Source organism: Sinocyclocheilus anshuiensis, unplaced genomic scaffold (genome assembly GCF_001515605.1).
Source record: "Sinocyclocheilus anshuiensis isolate Anshui unplaced genomic scaffold, SAMN03320099.WGS_v1.1 scaffold1849, whole genome shotgun sequence".
In the NCBI taxonomy this organism is placed as follows: Eukaryota; Metazoa; Chordata; class Actinopteri; order Cypriniformes; family Cyprinidae; genus Sinocyclocheilus; species Sinocyclocheilus anshuiensis.
Window position 1 is genome coordinate 96,231 of NW_015541038.1, and position 21,036 is coordinate 117,266.

The following is a 21,036-nucleotide window of genomic DNA, read 5'->3' on the forward strand; positions in this document are numbered from 1 at the left end:
CGAGGAAATAATAAAAAAAAAAAAAAGAAAACATAATGCATATATGTATAAATAAAATTATATATAATATTAATAATAATGACAAAATATGAATAAATTGTTTTGTATTTTGTACAGCAATGCTGCATTGTGCATTTGACAAATAAAATGTTAACATGGTCATTTGTAAATAAATAAATAAATTATTTGAAAAAATTAAAAATGCACAAATAGTATGCAATAATATGAATGAATAATGAATCTAAACATATGAAATCTAAATACAAATATATATATAGCTCTGGAAAAAATGAAGAGATCACTTGAAAATTCTTGAAAATGTATAGTTATGTGTTTAGGTAAAACATAATTTTTGTTTTCTGTAAACTACTGATGACATTTCTTCCCAATTTTAAATAAAAATGTTATCATTTTTTGACAATTGGTCAAAAAAAAAAGATGTGATGTTTTCAGACTTGTTTATATTAATTTTTATAAAAACAACAATACCAATGTTTTAACTTCAGAAGAGTTAAGAAATCAATATTTGGTGGAATAACCCTGATTTTCAATCAAAGCAACATTTGTTATTTTGACCAATTGTCGAAAAAACAAACAAAAAAAATCTAATTGGAAGAAATGTTATCAGACCTTTACAGAATAAAACAAATATTAACATTTCACTCAAACCCTCAAGTAGTCTTAATTTTTTCTATAGCTTTGTATAGTTTTGTATTCTCGGATAGTGTTTACAATTTATAGCTCAATGCAGCACCACAAATAAAACCAATGGTAATTAGTTGTTTTGAGTCTGATGTTGTTTATAACAGTGTTGTTCTCAGACTCACGGATGGTTTGGATTTGATCATGTGATCGGGTCGTTTCTTGCTGCAGCAGTAGCGCATGGCGTCTCTCGCTTCTTTATTAAACACCACGCGGAAGAAGAACAGAAGCGGCCCCTGAAACGCAAACACACACGCAATCACATCGGAACCCAAGTGACAGGCGCTACTAGGGCGTTGCTAGGCGGTTGCTAAGCAGCTTCACAGTACCTGAACACAGCAGAATCCGGCGAACAGATAGTGGAAGAGAATCATGTCGCTGTTGACCGACAGCAGCGCTAGCAGACACGTCACCGTCACCAGCAGCATCACAGCACACGCTGACCGCAGACCCGCCCTGCACACACACACACACACACACTTTAACAAACACACACTCACACACTTCAGGATTCAGTGTGAACGAGACTCACGCCGGCACGTCTCTCGTCTCGCAGCTCTTCTGCTTGAGCGAACACGATGCTCTCGACGCCATGATGTACAGGAACACGTTCATCTGAGAGAGAAACAGACACTTTCAAACTCAGTACATACTAGCAGAAGTGTGCAAACGGACGTGAACACTCACCGACACGACGAACGCGATGGGACCCGCCAAACTCCAGATGAGGGTGTCGTAGAGCGAGAGCCAGCAGAAGTCGGGGTTCCCGTAGCCCTCGGGGTCCAGTCCCACCGCCAGACCCGTGACGAAGGCCGGCACTCCCCAGCCAATCAGGTAGTAGAAGCGCATGGGGCCGTAGTTGATGTCGCGCAGCTCGCTCAGCATGCGGTACACATGCAGCCCCTCCAGGAAGAGCCAGGAGAAGACGCAGAGCCAGAGGAAGTGCAGCAGGATGGCCATCACCGTACACAGGAACTGCAGGGAGACAGACGGGCATCACGCACCATTCCACACGCTCACGTCACACAGACAGACAGGAAGTGCGTGTTACCGGGTTATCGGCTTGATTGATGCCTAAGATGAAGAGGAGGTGCGCGATGAAGAGCGCGGCCGCGCCGTTGTTGACGATGCTGGTCTTGTTGCTGCTCGCGGCCCGCAGGCAGGTGAGGAAGACGATGGTGAGGAAGAGGAAGCCCAGCGTCACACCCACCGAACTCCACGTGATCAGTTTCACCGGCAGGATCTCTCCGTTCTAAAAGACACACTCATTCATTCAAACTTTCAGCGCAAAGTATACTTCGGCCGTCCGTGTTCCAAATCAGGATCAAGATCTATTCAGCCTCAGATTGCTGCGTATTAACACTAAAAAAAGGATCTGATTGAATGACTTTAAAGATACAATAAGTCTAGACCAGGAAGTACCAAGAACGTAGACAGGAAGTAACTGGTACCTGACTTGACCAGAAGAGATGAAACTCATTTTCAGAGGAAGAACTAGTCATCGGATTTGACAAGGTTAGTTCTGAGTGGTTGCTAGGGTGTTGCTAAGTGGCTGCTAGGTAGCTGGTAGAATTTTCTGGGTGGTTGATAGGGCGTTGCTAAGTGGTTGCTAGGTAGCTGTTAGAATTTTCTGGGTGGTTGCTAGGGCGTTGCTATGTGCTTGCTAAACAGTCGCTACAGTGTTCTCAGTGGTTGCTAGGCAGTTGGTAGTGTTTTGTGAGTGATTACTAGGGAGTTGGTAGGGTGTTGCTAAGTGGTTGCTTAAAAGTTACTAGGGTGTTCAGACGGATCGCTAGGGCATTATTATGTGGTTGCTAAGCAGTTGCTAGTTTTCTGGGTGATCTCTAGGGTGTTGCTATGTGGTTGGTAAGCAGTTTCTTTGGTGTTCTCAGCAGTTGATGGCAGGGTTTTCTGGGTGGTTGCTAGGGAATTGCTATGTTGGTACTAGGCAGTTGTTAGGGTGCTGCTAGGCAGTTGCTAGGGCATTGCTGTATGGTTGATAAACAGTTGCTAGAATGTTCTCAGTGGTTGTTGGAAGTGTTTTCCTGCTGGTTGTTAAGGCATTGCTATGTGGTTACTAGGCAGTTGCTAGGGTGTTCTGTATGATTTCTAGTGTGTTGATAAGCAGTTGCTACAGTGGTTGTTGTTAGGGTTTTCTGGGTGGTTGCTAGGGCATTGCTATGTGGTTGTAAGAGAGTTGCTAGGGAGTTCTGGGTGGATGCTGGGGTGTTGCTAGGCATTTGGTAGGGGTTTCTGAATGACTGCTAGAGTGTTGCTATGTGTTTTGGATAGTTGCAAAAGGTGTTGATATGTGGTTGATAAGCAGTTGCTAGGGTGTTGCTAGGGTTTTCTGGGTAGTTGCTAGGGCATTACTATATGGTTGATAAGCAGTTGCTACATTGTTCTCAGTGGTTGTTGCTAGGGTTTTCTGAGTGGTTGCTAGGGTATCACTATGTGCTTGATAAGCAGTTGCTAGGGTTTTCTGGATAGTTGCTAGGGCATTGCTATATGGTTGATAAGCAGTTGCTAGGGTGTCCTGGGTGATTGGTAGGGTTTTGCTAAGCAGTTGGTAGGGTTTTCTTGGTGTTGTTTTGTGTGGTTGCTTAGCAGTTTCTAGGGTGTTTTCAGTAGTTACTAGGGACGTACAGGTATAAGGTATACTGCCCCAAGTTAGCAGAGACCAACCCTCTGTTACTAATGTAATTCTGATCAGGTTAGTGTTGGGTTAGGTTAGGTTGAGTTGTGTCACCTCTCGGCGTGAGATGTCCATGAGCACGGCGAAGCTCGTCATGTGGTAACACTGACAGCTGATGTGTGTGTTGTTCCTGAAGACCACCTCACAACCCTTAGAAGACCAGCCGCCCGGACCGCCAGCGCTGCACACACAACACAACACAAGCTCACAAACACCTACATCATATCTACACGCTACACACACATGTGAGTGTGTACTCACACTATGGAGTGGTTCCAGAACACACAGATGGGTTTAGAGCGCTCCTCAGTGGTCATCAGGCGGAACTGCACCGTGATGGGTTTATCCAGCGTGTGCTGCAGCAGCTCCTCATTATCATGAACTGTTATACTGACCACAGGAGTGTTGATGACCGGACGCTTGGGAACCCTATACACACATACACACACACAGCGTTAGATCAATCAATGAATCTGTGAATGTCTCATCTGGTCTGGTCTGGTCTAGTCTAGTCTAGTCTAGTCTGGTCTATTTTGGTCTAGTCTGGTCTGGTCTGGTCTAGTCTAGTCTAGTCTGGTCTGGTCTAGTTTGGTCTAGTCTAGTCTGGTCTGGTCTAGTTTGGTCTAGTCTAGTCTAGTCTGGTCTGGACTAGTTTGGTCTAGTCTAATCTGGTCTGGTCTAGTCTAGTCTGGTCTAGTTTTGTCTAGTCTAGTCTGGGCTGGTCTAGTCTAGTCTGGTCTAGTTTGGTCTAGTCTAGTCTGGTCTGGTCTATTTTGGTCTGGTCTGGTCTAGTCTAATCTAGTCTGGTCTGGTCTAGTCTAGTCTAGTCTGGTCTGGTCTTGTCTAGTCTAGTCTAGTCTAGTCTAGTCTGGGCTGGTCTAGTCTAGTCTGGTCTAGTTTGGTCTAGTCTAGTCTAGTCTGGTCTGGTCTCACCTGAGGCTCCTCTTGTCGGTGTCGTATCGCTCTGGAAGCAGCGCCGCTAGGCTGTGGAAGATGATGATGCTGGCAACGGCGTCCTGCTCGCGCTCATCCGGGTGCCGTTTCTTCCGATTGGCTGTGTGGTTTCTGCCGGACTCTGCGATTGGCTCGCTGTGATGCCGCTGACCTTTGCCCTCGGGGGCGGGGATGAAGACCGAGTCGGGAAGAGTGACAGCCGTCTCCAGGTCGAGTGGGCGTGGCCCGCGCAGAGACTCATAACGCGGCAGTTTAGCGCCGGCGAAATTCATCTTCTCCAAACGATCGATGGAGATGACTGGAATGAGACGGCACGAAAACTACTGATTCAAAACAGGTTTGCAAACTAAAATAACATTTAACACAAAGTAAATGACAAACTAAATGAAATAAAAAACATATCAAATAACACTACTTTAGCTAACTTACAGTAACAGTAGTTTTGTAGTATCTAGATTAATCATATAGATGTTAATGTAGATCTGGTGTGAAAGTCCAAATAAAATCTACGGATACTTCACTTATTTCTCTTGATTTTTAAGCTCTAAAACTTTTCCAGTACATTTTTTATTATTTAAATAAAAGTCCATGGAATAAAAAATAAACTCAAATGTCAAGGTAGTGCATGTGATTTTTTTTTTTAAATATCACAAATAAAATGTCACTACTACCTTTGACAGATTTCAGTGAATGTTGTAATATGATAAATCATGCGTCGATATTACTGACTAAAAGAGGGAGTGGGCATGGCCTGCGAATCTTTAGCCAATCAGAAACACTCTTGGCACATCAATCATTTTGTACGTCCAGGTTTGCAGAGGGCAGGGTTTGGATGGAGGGTGTGTGCATGTAAATCAGTGAAGAAATGAAACAACAGACTGATGTTGGGCGTGACGATGGTGAAGGGGCTCAGGTAGGTCTTCCTCATGTTTTGCGCGAGCGTGTTCGTATACTCCTCGAACTGTCGCAGCAGTGTGGCCGTGCCTCCCTCCGTCTGCTGGATGAGCTCCCAGTGTCCGCGCGTTTCCGCCGACAGTATAGCGCTGCCCACGTGCATCAGGTGCTGCCACAGTGACCAATCACAGAGTAAAAATGTCGTAACTTGTTTTAGTGCGTAACTACTTCGTCACTTTAAAAAATACATCTAGTATTCCTAATAAAAATAAACTATTATTTCCTGTAAATCTGGTGCAAAACTTTAAATAAAATCTACAAATATTTCCATTTCTCTTGTTTTTAAGTGGATTTACTTCACTAATAATAATTAATAAAAAACGTTATATATATAATTTAAATCATAATAAACTGTTATAATTATTAATTATATTTTTCACTCAAATTAGTCATGTCTAAATGCTACAAAGGAGAGAAAATGATTTACAATGCTAAAAATGTAGTTTGCATCACTACTTTAAGTTCGTAACTACTTAAAAATCGCTATTTTTAAAATGCGGACTAGTATTCCTAATAAAAATAACTAGGTACGTATTATGCGTTATTTTGTGCCGAAGTATACAAATGTATAAATAACGCATTTAATAATGCATTTAATAATACTGAAATAATGTGTTTCTTAACTCAAGAAAAATTGTGCAACATGCGTTAATTGTAGCGTATCAGCGCTAAAACTGCACACGCATACTTTGTTACACAGGACTTCCTAATGCTACATCTGAGAGAAAATTGCTTGCAAAGCTAAATGTATGTAGTTGGTCGCATCACTACTTTTAGTTCGTAAATACTTAAGAAACATTACTTTTAGAATGCAAACTAGTATTCTTAATAAAAATAACTAGTTACACATTATTCTGTGCCAAATAATGAGATAACTTAAGTATGCATGGTTTCCTTACTCAAGAAAAATTGCGCAACATGCGATAATTGTAGCACTGCGCATACATACTTTGTTAAACAGGAATTCTTAATTTTACATTCAGAAGAAAATTGTTTGCAATGGTAAAAATGTAGTTAGTCGCTACTTTTAGTTTGTAACTATTAATAAATCATTACTTTTAAAATGCAAATTAGTTTTCTTAATTAAAATAACAAATTGCACATTACGTGTTATTTATGCATTATTTAAATGGCAAGCTAACTGAAATATGCATGGTTTCTTTACTCAAAAAACAAAACTGCGCAACGTTGTAGCATGTTAGCGCTGCAGCTGCGCACGCGTACCTCGTTGAACAGGACGTCCTGCGTGGCGGTGAGGTTGAAGCCCTGCTGGCTGCTCTCGTGCTGCAGTATGGCGCGCGTCAGGTAATACGCGATCTTCACGTCGCTGCCGTAGAACTGTCTCACGTTCTTCGTTGCGTTACGCAGCAGCGCCGCCGTCTGCTGGACGTTACTGGAGTCCATCAGAGATGCGTTACGTGCCAAACGCTCTGACTGCAGGCACGAAAACACAGGTGAGGACGCACGGAGCTAGCGCCAGAGGTGTGTGTGAGGCGTGAGATTCTCACCAGTGTCTTGAGTTTACTGAAGCTCACAGATGTGCAGTTGAAGAGGTTCGGTGACAGCCAGCCCTTGTGCTCGTCACAGTGACGGATCGCAGTTCCTGCACACAAATACAACGCCATTACAATAGTAAAGGACAAACTACATCAAATATATATAAATCAAATTTGCAGTTCCTGCACACAAATATAAAGCCAAAATAGTAAAATATTAATATAATTAAAATATTAAATTAGTAATAGTAAAATATATGACAAAAAAAACAAATAATGCTTTTTTGTAGCTCTCTTTAAAAGTAATATATATATATTTTTTAAATAGATGATTTTCTTGATTTTCAAGAGTTTTCTAGCAGATTTCACTAAAGTGAAACCAAAAAGACTTGCTGGGTTTGCTTAACTAATAATAATTAAATAAATAAAAAGGTTCTAAATTATAATGTAATTAATTAATAAATTATTATAATTTATTTATTGATAATAAATAATAATAATAATTATAAATTATTATAATAATTATATTTAATAATAATAATAATTTGCATTTTCTGCAAACAAATACAACGTCATTAAAATATTTTTTAACACAAATGACAATTTACTTTGAAGCTGGGGAAAAAAATCTGTTTTTGTAGATTATTTACCATTAAAAGCTGTTTCAACACTAGTATCTGCTAGATTAAGTCACATATGAAGATGTAAAATGCTAATATGTAATTGTAAGCACATCTATCTTCTTACCAAGGTAAAGTCACACAGCACACTAGTTAAACCATGTTAAACATGGCAGAACATGTGCAGCTTTATGTGTTTATATTAGCTGCTATTGTTCACACAACGCTGTTTGAAGTTTTTTTTTTCTGGAAATGACCTTGAACTAATCACAAAAGTCTTCAAAAAACCTTCTCAGCAACTTTACAGCTATTTAGTCTGATAAAGTGACCATTCTCACCATAAAAACACTGTTATATTAACATTGTGAGTGTGAAATGTTTGATTCGTACCGATGGATCCTTTCAGACACGAGACGGCCGCTGGTAAACCGAACTTGGTCCGCGGCCACCAGATTCCTGCTTCCATGGCCTGCGGACAGCTGTCGTAGATGACTGAACACACACACACACACACACACACACACGTTACTGAGGGATTGTGGGACACACATGACAGCCTGATGAGTGTGTGTCTGAGAGTCTGACCTTCACAGCCGCTGGAAGAGACCTCAGCGAAGGGGTTATCGCAGCAGTCACACTGTCGCCCGATGACACCCGGCTTACACGGACACTGACCGCTGTCCGGGTCGCAGGAGCGCGAGAACGAGCCCACGGCGTAGCAGTCGCACAGCAGACACGCCACGCTCGCCGCAGGCCGGAAGTGATTGTCCTGACCAGAGAATCACACACATTACCTTTACAACACAGACGGTCACACATATTCAACTGGTGTGGTGTGATCTGTGTCACATGAGGACCATTTTTTCTGCTTTTTAGGTAAAAAAAACTGGATGACTGGATGCTAACACAACACTCTAACTAGCAGTCAAGTATAAAAATTAAACTGTATAATAAAAATAATAAATTCTAAAATATTCTAAACAATATAAAAAAAAACTGAAAAAAAATTGATAATACAATATTAAAATAAAGTAAAAAAAAACTATACAATTCATTAAACGATATAAAAATATTTTTTACAACTTACACCATATAAAAACTAATAGAATAATATACATTTTATAATATAAATAGAATAAAAAAAATTAAATTACAATTTAGTGAAGTTTAAAATGTACTAAAACAATATAAAAGTTAATGAATTATATAATATTTTTATTTTATAATTACATTTTTGTTTAGTAACGATGTAAAAAACAATATATTTTTATAATTTATTAAACAACATTAAAATAATAAAAAATTGTTTATTACAATATTAAAATAAAGTAAAAAATACTGAAAAATTCATTAAACAATATAAAAGTTAATGAATTATATAATATTTTTATTTTATAATTAAATTTTTGTTTAATTACAATATAAAAAATAATATATTTTATTTTATAACATTAAAATAATCGGGGAAAAAATAGTTTATTAAAGAGTATAAAATTAAAATAGTATGATAAAAAAAAAATGTTAAAATAAGAATATAATATAAACGTTACAATTTATTAAACAACATAAAAATTAAACAACAATACATTATTATAATTTTATACTGTTTAATAAATTGTATAATGTATTTTTATTAAATTATTTAATTTTATATTGTTTAATACACTGCATAATCTAATAAAATATACAATTTATTACACAACATAAAATAAAATAATCTACATAAATATTATTTTATTAAATAATATAAAATCTAAACAATAAAAACTTATACAATTTAACCAAAAACATAGTATTTAATCATTTATATTTATGTTTTAATAAACATTTTCAAAACTAAAAGCATTAACTATAGACACAGCAATAAAGTTTGATCAAACCTTGCAGCGACACGCGCCGCTGGTCTTGTTACAGTCGGCGTCGAATCCTTTAGCTGTGTCACAGTTACACGGACCACATGACTTATCGCCCCACCATCCGCGGGGACACGGCAGATCCGTCCTGAACACACACACACGTTAGCACACACGTCATCACAGCGGCGTGAATCTCTGCACTCGTCAGGAAACACTCGTACTTTTTCTCGCAGTACTGGCCGAAGTAGCTGCTGGGACAGTTACACGTGTATCCGTGGGCGGAGCTTGACTTCCTGCTGCATGCTGATTGGTGCTCGCAGGGGTTCAGAGCGCAAGCGTCGCTGCAGTTGTTGCCGTAGTAACCTGTTATCATGTGTAAACAATACAAAAACACAACAAAATAAATAATAAATATTTCAATTAAGTAAAAAATACAACTAACTAAAATTGTAATCAAAACTAATCACAGATATGGATCACTATAATCGGACTGACCGCTGTGGCATCTGCAGGAATGTGTGTCCCAGTCGTCGCTGCAGTCGCTGTGAGCCGGACACGGGTTCGACCCGCAGGGGTTCGGCAGACTGCAGCCCGACCCCACGTTCACCACATGAACTGCAGTGTCATATTTTGTGTATTTAAGATGACGTTAAAACAATGGGTCCACTTTGAAGATATGCACGTTTTAGTGAACAGGGCAGGGCTGTACAGATGTGTTAAGCCACACACACACACACACACACACACACACACACACCCTTATGTCTACATTATATTCGTAAATAAATTCAAATGATAAAAGTCTTCATAAAACATTTTAATTGTATTAAACTATAACATAATAAAGATTTGAATATTTTAAGGTGAGGTCAAGCGTATGGTGTCTGACCGTGTACAGGCCGTGGTCGAGGCTCAGTGCCGCCGTTACGCCGCCCGCCACAGGGCCTCGGAGCTCCAGCAACACATGATGCCATTGGCCGTCGCTCACTGTGACATCATCAACACGAGACACGGTGGAGTCCTCGCCGCGCTGAAGCGACGTCAACACGTAACCCTCCCTCAGCTGACACACACACACACACTCAGTGACGTCCATTCATCATTCACAGACCAGATAAACACTGATTTGCTTCTTGCGTCAGACCAAGGCTGTATCTCATTGCTAGTTTTACTTGATCTTAGTGCTGCGTTCGACACTATAGATCATGACATACTCATAGATCGATTACAAAACTATACAGGTATTCAAGGGCAGGCTTTAAGATGGTTTAGATCCTACCTGTCCGATCGCTACCATTTTGTTAATTTAAACAGGGAGTCATCTCAATTATCAGCAGTAAAATATGGAGTGCCACAAGGATCTGTCCTAGGTCCTCTGCTATTTTTAATATACATGTTGCCCCTTGGTAATTATTATCACCACTGATAAGCTACTACTAATATATTGTAGAAACATATATTGTACAGCTGCTTTGAAAAGATTTGTATCGTGAAAAGCGCTATACAAATAAACTTGAATTTAATTGATGACATCATCATGCACTACACAAACATCTGTCCAATCAAACATGCTCTAGAATTCATCATACATATTATAATATATAAGATTACAGTATATTCATATAAAATATTGAATGAAGCAAGCATAAATTATTTTATCAATATCCCACTCCAACTTTCAATAGGAAATACAAATACATAGAACAAAAAAAACAACTCACATTTATGGTGTTTTTCAAATCTAATAACAACAAAAACTGCCTGTTAAACTCCGGTTTAGTGTGTGTAAGGTGTCATATCACACACAGCCAGCAGGAGGCGCTGCAGACACATGAAAAAATCAGTCTGTGCACCTGCTGCTGAAGCTGCTCAACCGTGTATGCTTCATATCTGTTTGAGAGCTCAAGTTGGTGAAACCTCCGTTTAATGACGCCCTCATTTGTAAAACAGTATGAATATGGAGTATGTTTTTAACGGCACCTGTATGGTGAGGTTGTGTTGTTGTGCTGAACTGATATGTATCAGTGTCGCCGTCGGCTGCCGCGTGCGAAACATGAACTCCAGGTGCCACGGAACCGTTACCACGACAGCCAGATCCCGCCACGACAACAGCCCGTTACCATGGAAACGCAGCGGGTTGGGCATCACTGCGGACAGACAGACAGATAGGTGTGGTTACTGACCGATCCACCACTAACGGACGTGCGGCTCACGTGACGCTCGCTCACCTTTCTCGCAGTTCCGTCCTCCGAATCCCAGCGGACAGTCGCATCGGAACGAACCCCACAGATTCACACAACCGCCGCCGTTCAGACACGGGTTAGTGCTGCAGAAATGACGTTTCGCCGAGCATCCTGGGAAAACAACATCATGCGCTCGTTACGGGAAAACACTGTCACAGGAAGCGCGATAAATCACCGGTAGCTCCTCACCGGCTAGCGTTCCATTATTAGCGATGAATCCGGCCATGTCGATGTGCCGCTGGTCGATGCGCAGGTCCTTCATGCAGCCGACAAACTGCCGGCTCCGGACGAGAAACTCCTCGGGGAGTTTGGGAACGCCGCCCAGCAGCAGTGGCCCCGTCAGATCCAGAGACCTGCCGCAAAAAAACGCAACATTACACACTCACGCTATTACCGGCGATTAGAGCTCATCAGACTCGCGCTCTTACTTCTTGGATCCTGATTGGCTGCCCTGGGCGGAGCACGAATAGTTTCCAATCACGTGACCGAAGCGCAGCGCCACTGACGTGTCGCAGTCGTCCACCATCACCACGACGACCTTCTGATCGGACGGGCCCTGAGGGAGACCCGCGCGGTTCAGGACGGGCTGAGAGAGAGAGACACAGAGAGAGAGAGAGACGGGACGATCAGAGAACAGCTGCATCAAACACAACCATAAAAATACATCACAGACAGATAGTGATGAGCTTCATCTTCATCTGTGGTGTATTTTTATCTGTCTAGCGTATTATGGATAATATATAGTAGTTTATATTATATTATAATATTTGTATAAAGTAAAAAAATCACATGTATAATTCTATTAAATATTTCATAAAAGATTAATTATAAAGTATATATTAAAAGAATTAATATTTATAAAAAAATATCAATGTAAAGACAGACAGATGTATGAGGAGCTTCATCTTTATCTGTGGTGTATTTCTGTCTGTTCATCTGATTCCACCCGAACAAACACCAACAGACACAATGAGCCTCGCTTAATGAATGATCTCATCACACAGAGGTCACGACCCCTCTCAGGCTGACCCGGCTGCTGCAGGTCACACATGTGGGAGCTCAAAGCTGTGAGTTTGAACAAGCCAATCAGAGCAGCACAGGGGCGGGGCCTGAGAGTCACAAATTCTTACTGGTCATAAAGTAATAAGGTAAACCACACACACACTCACACAATCACATTCACGCACACACACGCGCACACTCACATTCACTCACACACACACACACACACACACACTCTCACACACACACACCTACATTTCACTCACGCAACCCTTCTCATCAGACATTAGACCCATGAAAGACACTTCGTTTAAGACTTTGAAAGACACTTCCTGTGCGGCGGCGATGTCACATCCTGTGGTCACATGACTCACCTTGTTGTAGTAGTGCACGTGTGCCGTGTGCCAGCGCCCGTCACTCACTCCGCCCGCGATGAAGGGCGACACCGTCATCTGCGTCTCTCCTGCAGCTCAAAAGTTCATGATGGTGAATTATACACACACATTCAACAACTGACACACATTAAAACCAATAAGATACAAGCTTCTGTGTCATGTGACATCTGGGTCAATGAAGTCATGTTTGTTATTTTAGCATTGTGACGAGTGAATCAGCTGATAATTCACATCGAGCTTTTGCTGCAGGTTCACACACGACTGTGTGGTTCTGGCGTTTACCTGCGGAGAATGTGAGCTGGATCTGTTCATTAACGATCTCCAGAGAGATGAAGTCGTGTTTCTGGTTGAAGCGTCCATTATACAGCAGCAGACCGTCAGGCTCTCGAGTCGCAAACCTGCAGGAGAAAAAACAGATTTACAGAGAATTACCAGACCAGGAACAACAGGAGACACTTATAATGGTGTGTGTGTGTGTGTGTGTGTGTGAGAGTGAGTGTGTGTGTGTGTGTGTGTGTGAGAGTGAGTGTGTGTGTGTGTGTGTGTGTGAGAGTGAGTGTGTGTGTGTGTGTGTGTGTGAGAGTGAGTGTGTGTGTGTGTGTGTGTGTGAGAGTGAGTGTGTGTGTGTGTGTGTGTGTGAGAGTGAGTGTGTGTGTGTGTGTGTGTGTGAGAGTGAGTGTGTGTGTGTGTGTGTGTGTGAGAGTGAGTGTGTGTGTGTGTGTGTGTGTGAGAGTGAGTGTGTGTGTGTGTGTGTGTGTGAGTGTGTGTGAGTGTGAGTGTGTGTGTGTGTGTGTGTGGATACATCTTTAAGTCCATCGTTCACATTAACAGTCCAAACATGTCTTTGTGGATTAAACTCAGTGTTTCTGCTGGAGTAACATCAGTAGATTAAATACACACACACACACACACACACACACAAACACAGTGCTCTTCTGCTCTCACTCTCAGCACTGGTACTAGTGATTGAGCTCAACACCACTAACAAACCGCGACTATCTGCTATAGTGATGCGCGGCGACTGCAGCAGATCTTCACAGGTATCTGTCTCACATTTATAAAGTTAAAGTAGGTCAGCGAGCAGCAGCAGGAGAGAACACGACAGCCCAAACAGACCCAATCAAACAAACTCTCACAAACGGCAGGAAACAGACGAAAATAAAACACCACACTGTTATTATTACACTGCAGACGAACATAAAACCTGAAAACACAGAGGAGGAGAAACTCCGTTCCCCATCTGATGGATGAAAGCATCTGATAAACCAATACAATGTAAATGTAGCAAGAGCAAAATCAAACAATTAGTTTTAATGCTTATTCATGTTTTGTGGATTGTAAATTAAATTTAATTAAATGAATTGTTTTATTTCTGCTACTTCAATTAGTACCATTAATAAAATTTATATTTATAATTATTATTATTAATTATTGAGTCAGTATTTTTGAAATAATGCAATAATGCATATAAAAATGACACCAAAATTCACTTAAATCTTAAAATCTGTGAGTGTGTGTGATGTGCTGGTGTATTCGTGGATGTTACTGTGGTTTTGCCGTGGGGTTTAGCGCTGTTGACCTGGTTACTGAGGAGAATAATCACATCTCCAGAGACACACACACCCTTCATTTCTCCTTCAGCATCACCCCAACATCCTCCTTTATCTCTGGCACAGTTAATGGGGTCGTTTCATACATTTCATATCTTCCCCGAGCTCCTCTCATCACATTCCTGGAGGTTTCAAGCAACAAAAACGGCCATAATCGTGTCTCTCATGATCACTTTACACCCTCTTTCTGATCCGTACAATAAAAGACAGTCTGTTTTTGCCACTGCGCCTTTAAGACGTCTACATGTAAATCATATTTCGACTCAGTTTCTTAGTTCTCCTGGTGTCCTACTTCCTACTCATGCTCGGTGTAAATGTGAACCATTACGTGATAATGTTTCAAGAGAGTTTTGAGTCCTGGAAACTCACAATATGACCCTTTAAACCTTCGGAAAACATCCCTCGAAACACAAGAATCAGTGCCGAGCAAACCCGCGCTAAAAAGCCCTCATCAGTCCTGAACGTCTCAGAGCAAAACACACAGTCTATACACACGCTGAACAGATTACTGACAGAGCATTCATCAGCAAACAAGCATGAGAGAAAGAGAGAAAGAAAAGAGCAAAGCCGAGCATCCAGACAGAGCATCTGTTTTCCCATTCGAGACGGACAGATCAACACGACCACACTGACGTTTGGGTATAAAAATATTTGCAACAAATAGCGCTGAATAATGTTATATAATGCTCTGAGACGAGCGGATAAAAGCTCCCGAGACACTGAGCAAACATCCAGAAGAAGGAGCTTCATTAAGCGTTATTGACTCGCTGACTAACGAACAAACACGGCTGACAGCTTCATCTCGGTGACAAATACTCACGACAGCGAGAGTGTGAAGTGGAAGCGCTGCCGGAGACCCTTGAAGGTGATGAAGGTCTGCGGAGGGACGTTCCTGGAGCTCATGTGGCAGAAGGGCTTCTCGAAGCCTCCGGGAGGACACTCGCACCTGAAGCCGCCCATCAGAAGTGTCTGACAAATCTCTGAGCAAATCTGAGCACAGTTTGAGACAAAGTTGAGATTTTACATTTCTTACATTTCAATGTTTCTCCTAAAACAGGCCCAGCTGAATCCCTGGTCATCATCCAGTAAGAGTATAGAGATAATTTGGTAAGAAATGTTTGAGATCTCAGACTTTTGATTGAGACTTTGGGATCTTGAGCAAATCTGAGCACAGTTTGAGACATAGTTGAGATGTCTTCCGAAACTCTAGAGGAGACACGTGAGATTAATGGGCTCTTTTTTCTCAGGAGAAACATATGAGAAGCCAGAGACTTTACAAATATCAATTTAATCTCCTGGAGAAACAACTGAGACAAAAGAGATCTCGTTTAAGATGTTTGCACAGCGGCCGGATCGCAATGAAATTCTGCATCGCTCACCTGCTGGACAGAGAGAAAGAGTTTATTAGTCTAGTTTGAAACACAAACAGATTTTAATGCTCAAACGTTGCTCTTTTACATCTCACTTCATAGAGGTCTCAGTTACGTTTCATTCAAGTACCAACTTTGTCTCAGATGTTTCTCCTAAAACAGGCCTAAATGAGGCACTAGTCATCATGTTTGAGAATGTAATGTTTGAGATCTCTGACATTTGATTGAGACTTTCGGAGCAAATCTGAGCACAGTTTGAGACATAGTTGAGATCCCTTCCGAAACTCTAGAGGAGACACGTGTGAGATTAATGGGCTCTTTTTCTCAGGAGAAACATATGAGACTATGAATAGCGATTTCATCTCCTGGAGAAACAATAGAGACATTAAAGAGATCTTGTTTGAGATTTTAGCACAGTGGCCGGAGCGTGGCGAGATCTAACAGCACTCACATGACGAACAGACACAAACAATTTAGCAGTCTAGTTTAAACACACAAACACATATTTTATTGCTCTTGTTGCTCTTTCAAATCTTGCTTCACAGAGGTCTCATTTACGTTTCATTGAAGTATCAACTTTGTCTCAGATGTTTCTCCTAAAACAGGCCTAAATGAGGCACTAGTCATCATCCAGTAAGAGTATAGAGATCATTTGGTGAGAAATGTTTGAGTTCGAACATATGAGACTATGAATAGCGATTTCATCTCCTGGAGAAACAATAGAGACATTAAAGAGATCTTGTTTGAGATTTTAGCACAGTGGCCGGAGCGTGGCGAGATCTAACAGCACTCACATGACGAACAGACACAAACAATTTAGCAGTCTAGTTTAAACACACAAACACATATTTTATTGCTCTTGTTGCTCTTTCAAATCTTGCTTCACAGAGGTCTCATTTACGTTTCATTGAAGTATCAACTTTGTCTCAGATGTTTCTCCTAAAACAGGCCTAAATGAGGCACTAGTCATCATGTTTGAGAATGTAATGTTTGAGATCTCTGACATTTGATTGAGACTTTCGGAGCAAATCTGAGCACAGTTTGAGACATAGTTGAGATCTCTTCTGAAATTCTAGAGGAGACATGTTTGAAACAAATGGGCTTATTCTCGGGAGAAACATATGAGAAGCCAGAGACATTCCGAATATCGTTTTCATCTCAAGGAGAAACAATCGAGACATTAAAGAGATCTCGTTTAAGATGTTTGCACAGCGGCCGATCGCAATGAGATCTCACATCACTCACCTGACTGACAGAGAGAAATAGTTTATCAGTCTAGTTTGAAACACAAACACATTTTATTGCTCTATTGCTGATCTTTCACAGCTCACTTCATAGAAGTCTCAGTTATGTTTCATTGAAGTTTCAGCTTTGTCTCAGACGTTTCTACTAAAAGAGACCCAAATGAGTCACTAGTCATCATCCAGTAAGAGTATAGAGATAATTTGTGAGAAATGTCTGAGCTCAGATTGAGATCTCAGACTTTTGATCGAGACTTTGGGAGCAAATCTGAGCACAGTTTGAGACATTGTTGAGATTTCTTCTAGAACTCTAGAGGAGACACATCTGAGATTTCTTTTTCTCAGGAGAAACAAATGAGAAGCCAGAGACTTTATGAATATCGATTTTTTCTCTCCCAGAGAAACAATCGAGACATTAAAGAGATCATTAGTATACAGAATAGTGATCATTTGGTGAGAAATGTTTGAGATCTCTGGCTTTTGATTGAGACTTTGAGATCTTGAACAAATCTGAGCACAGTTTGAGACATAGTTGAGATCTCTTCTGAAACTCTAGAGGAGACACGTGTTGATGAGCTCTTTCTCTCAGGAGAAACATATGAGCCGTCAGAGACTTTACAAATATCGATTTCATCTCCTGGAGAAACAATCGAGACATTAATGAGATCTCGTTTGTGATTTTGCTTTCCTGTGGGGATCAATGTCATAAAAAAAACTATTTAACACACACAATAAATCAAACACACCAACATAAGTCTTTTTCTCAGGAGAAACATCAAGATACTTCAACAAATTTCTCAATTTGATCTTGATTTCATCTCATTACTTTTGAGGAAAAACAACTGAGATATTAAAGAGATCTCAGTCGCGATTTTTCTGTCCTGCTGTGATCAGTATGACTGTTTTAATGATATTTAGTCTTTTTCTCATGAGAAACATTAAAGGGATAGTTCACCCAAAAATGAAAATTTCATGTTTATCTGCTTACCCCCAGGGCATCCAACTTTTTTTGACTTTGTTTCTTCAGTAGAACACAATCAAAGATTTTTAAGTCAAACCGTTGCAGTCTGTCAGTCTTATAATGGAAGTGAATGGGAATCACAGCTTTGAGAGTAAAAAAAACATACACAAACAAAACCAAATTAAACCCTGCGGCTTGTGACGATACATTGATGTGTAAAGACACGAAACGATCGGTCTGTGCAAGAAACTGAAGACAGAAGACACTCTATCTACAATCTCAATTGGGAGTGTCAATGGTCCATTTGAGAGATAGGTGGCGGTAATGCACTTATAAGTCTGCGATCCGCCGTAAAGCAAGAAGAAGAAGAAGATGAGAACGCGCTCAGGACAGTTCAGACATTGCGGTGAATCAGAGGTAAAAAACGATATAAATACTGTTCAGTTTCTTGCACAGACCGATCGTTTTGTGTCTTTACACATCAATGTATCGTCACGAGCCGCAGGGTTTAATTTGGTTTTGTTTGTGTATGTTTTTTTTACTCTCAAAGCCGTTATTCCCATTCACTTCCATTATATGACTTACAGACTGCAACGGTTTGAGTTAAAAATCTTTGATTGTGTTCTACTGAAGAAACAAAGTCACCTACATCTTGGATACCCTGGGGGTAAGCAGATAAACATCACATTTTCATTTTTGGGTGAACTATCCCTTTAAGATGCTTCAGCAAAATTCTCAATTAGATTTTTTTCTCAACATTTTAAGATAAAAAAACTGAGATATTTAAGAGATTTCACTTGTGATTTTTCTTTCTTATGGATGGAGGTAAAAATACAGACATATAGTGAAGACAGAGGAAGATGAACATGAGGAAGACTGTGTGTGTGTGTGTGAGTGTGTGTGTGAGTGTGTGTCAGTGTGTGTGTGTGTGTGTGTACCTGGTATTTATCACGTTATGGGGACCAAATGTCCCCACAAGGATAGCAATACTAGTAAATTTTGACCTTGTGGGGACATTTTTGAGGTCCCCATGAGGAAACAAGCTTATAAATCATACAGAATGAGTTTTTTTGAGAAAGTAAAAATGCACAAAGTTTCCTGTGAGGGGTAGGTTTAGGGGTAGGGTTGGTGTAGGGCAATAGCACATACAGTTTGTACAGTATAAAAACCATTACGCCTATGGAATGTCCCCATAAAACATGGAAACACAACATGTGTGTGTGGGTGTGTGTGTGTGAGTGTGTGTGCGTGTGTGTGTGAGTGAGTGAGTGAGTGAGTGCGTGTGTGTGTGTGAAAACAAAGGCGACACTGTTCGACACACAAAAGACGATTCGTCACGCTCATCATAACGGAAACATTTGTGTGCGTGCCAGTCGCTCCATCTTCCTGTTTACACACACATTCCCTGGGTTTGCGGCCGGTTCGGCGCGTGATGAAATATTGATGCGGTGTGTGTTGGATTCTCTCAGAAGGTCTTTGATGGGAAACGAGGTCAGAGCTTTAAATACGAGCTTCACATCAAAGAGCTCATCCATATTCATACACACACTCGACATGATCCTCCGAGAAGTTCAGCGTGAACCTGACAATCCTCAACCAACCAGCACTCACAGTCGGTTCAGGGTCAGCCTCGTTAAACCCTCGTTTACAGCCATTATCAAGTGACTAATGACCCGACTCATGTTTAAGCTCCTTGTTCAATTACAAGCTCAGTGACGAGAAACCGGCGTCTGTCAAACGATAGTACTTCTCTGGAAAAATAGTTTACTAGCTACATTACAAACTACTTAGAAAATTTAGCTAGCTATTTAAAGTGGCAGAATCTTTGTTTCACATATAATTATCAACTCATTTAATTAACTTATTATTCAAGTTGTAACTTGAACATATAAGTTTTTATGACTGAATCAAAGCACATTTTGACTCATCTTGATCATACTGGCATTACACTGGGTTCATAGTTGAGCAATGATTCAAATTAATCATTTTAACTGTTCATACAAAATGATTGACTATAATGAATCTTGAGTCAGAGACATTCTATGGGTGTGTGTGTGAGACTAATAAAACTAGAATCAACTTATCTAACTGAACTGAACACATTAAACAGCAGTATTCAGTGTGAATAACATCACTGGCGAATCACTCACAATAAGACCAGGAACATGTGTTAAAACTCAGTATTGATTCATTTTGACTAAACATTCATTGCAAAAAAACATACAGGGTTCACTGTTGAGCTATGATTCAAATGAATCATTTTAACTGTCCATACAAAATGATCAGCTGATCTACCTGAACTGAACATATTGAACACGAATAGCATGAATGGCATGATTTGTCACTAACAAATCACTGACTTTAAGAGCAAGATTGCGTTAAGAAATTAGTCAATACTGATTTCATGTTGAATAAATGTTCATTGTAAAAAGATAAAATGCTGTACAGGACGTACTGGGTTCACTGTTGAGCGATGATTCAAATGAATCATTTTGAACTGTTCGTTTGAAGTGATTCACTACAATGAATCGCCTGGAATGAGATGTGTGATTATTATCTCACTCACTCATTGTGGTCATAATCCAGCACTACTTACAGCTTAAAATACATTATCACTGCTGATTGTGATTCATGACCTAAACGAACAGCTACTGAAGTTCATCGTCACATCAGTTCAGTGTGTTGAGTGTTTGCTGAGATCACATCAATTATTAACATGGCTTTTACTCCGCCTGTTTCTCTCTCTCTCTCTCTCTAGCAGCGGTATGAATGATTCATCTTATCAAAATGAACAGATCTCATGAGAGATGAGAGATGAGTCCAACACGCTGCTCACAAACATGTTAAATAACACTCATGTTCAGCACACACACACACACACACACACACACACACTCAAGAGGAGGAGCAGCTGGCAGAACAGCAGGAGCCAGAAAC

At 40.4% G+C, this 21,036-nt stretch overlaps 1 protein-coding gene across 1 annotated transcript in view; it reads right to left on the reverse strand.

Annotated features, from left to right (window-relative positions):
* The window catches only part of LOC107690562 (cadherin EGF LAG seven-pass G-type receptor 2-like), a 52,073-nt gene that overhangs the window by 9,517 nt on the left and 21,520 nt on the right, over nucleotides 1-21,036 (reverse strand). Inside the window, exons 3-27 of the mRNA XM_016488931.1 lie at nucleotides 17,143-17,146; nucleotides 15,348-15,473; nucleotides 13,200-13,315; nucleotides 12,897-12,985; nucleotides 11,949-12,106; nucleotides 11,710-11,873; nucleotides 11,506-11,631; nucleotides 11,258-11,424; nucleotides 10,178-10,340; nucleotides 9,773-9,892; nucleotides 9,499-9,640; nucleotides 9,302-9,422; nucleotides 8,007-8,190; nucleotides 7,812-7,913; nucleotides 6,814-6,908; nucleotides 6,530-6,739; nucleotides 5,231-5,414; nucleotides 4,331-4,649; nucleotides 3,659-3,826; nucleotides 3,452-3,578; nucleotides 1,754-1,954; nucleotides 1,390-1,677; nucleotides 1,235-1,317; nucleotides 1,032-1,158; nucleotides 828-938 (exon numbers count right to left, since the gene is read on the reverse strand). Of these exons, the coding sequence (XP_016344417.1) occupies nucleotides 828-938; nucleotides 1,032-1,158; nucleotides 1,235-1,317; nucleotides 1,390-1,677; nucleotides 1,754-1,954; nucleotides 3,452-3,578; nucleotides 3,659-3,826; nucleotides 4,331-4,649; nucleotides 5,231-5,414; nucleotides 6,530-6,739; nucleotides 6,814-6,908; nucleotides 7,812-7,913; nucleotides 8,007-8,190; nucleotides 9,302-9,422; nucleotides 9,499-9,640; nucleotides 9,773-9,892; nucleotides 10,178-10,340; nucleotides 11,258-11,424; nucleotides 11,506-11,631; nucleotides 11,710-11,873; nucleotides 11,949-12,106; nucleotides 12,897-12,985; nucleotides 13,200-13,315; nucleotides 15,348-15,473; nucleotides 17,143-17,146 (3,695 nt within the window). The remainder of the gene's footprint in view (nucleotides 1-827; nucleotides 939-1,031; nucleotides 1,159-1,234; nucleotides 1,318-1,389; nucleotides 1,678-1,753; nucleotides 1,955-3,451; nucleotides 3,579-3,658; nucleotides 3,827-4,330; nucleotides 4,650-5,230; nucleotides 5,415-6,529; nucleotides 6,740-6,813; nucleotides 6,909-7,811; nucleotides 7,914-8,006; nucleotides 8,191-9,301; nucleotides 9,423-9,498; nucleotides 9,641-9,772; nucleotides 9,893-10,177; nucleotides 10,341-11,257; nucleotides 11,425-11,505; nucleotides 11,632-11,709; nucleotides 11,874-11,948; nucleotides 12,107-12,896; nucleotides 12,986-13,199; nucleotides 13,316-15,347; nucleotides 15,474-17,142; nucleotides 17,147-21,036) is intronic.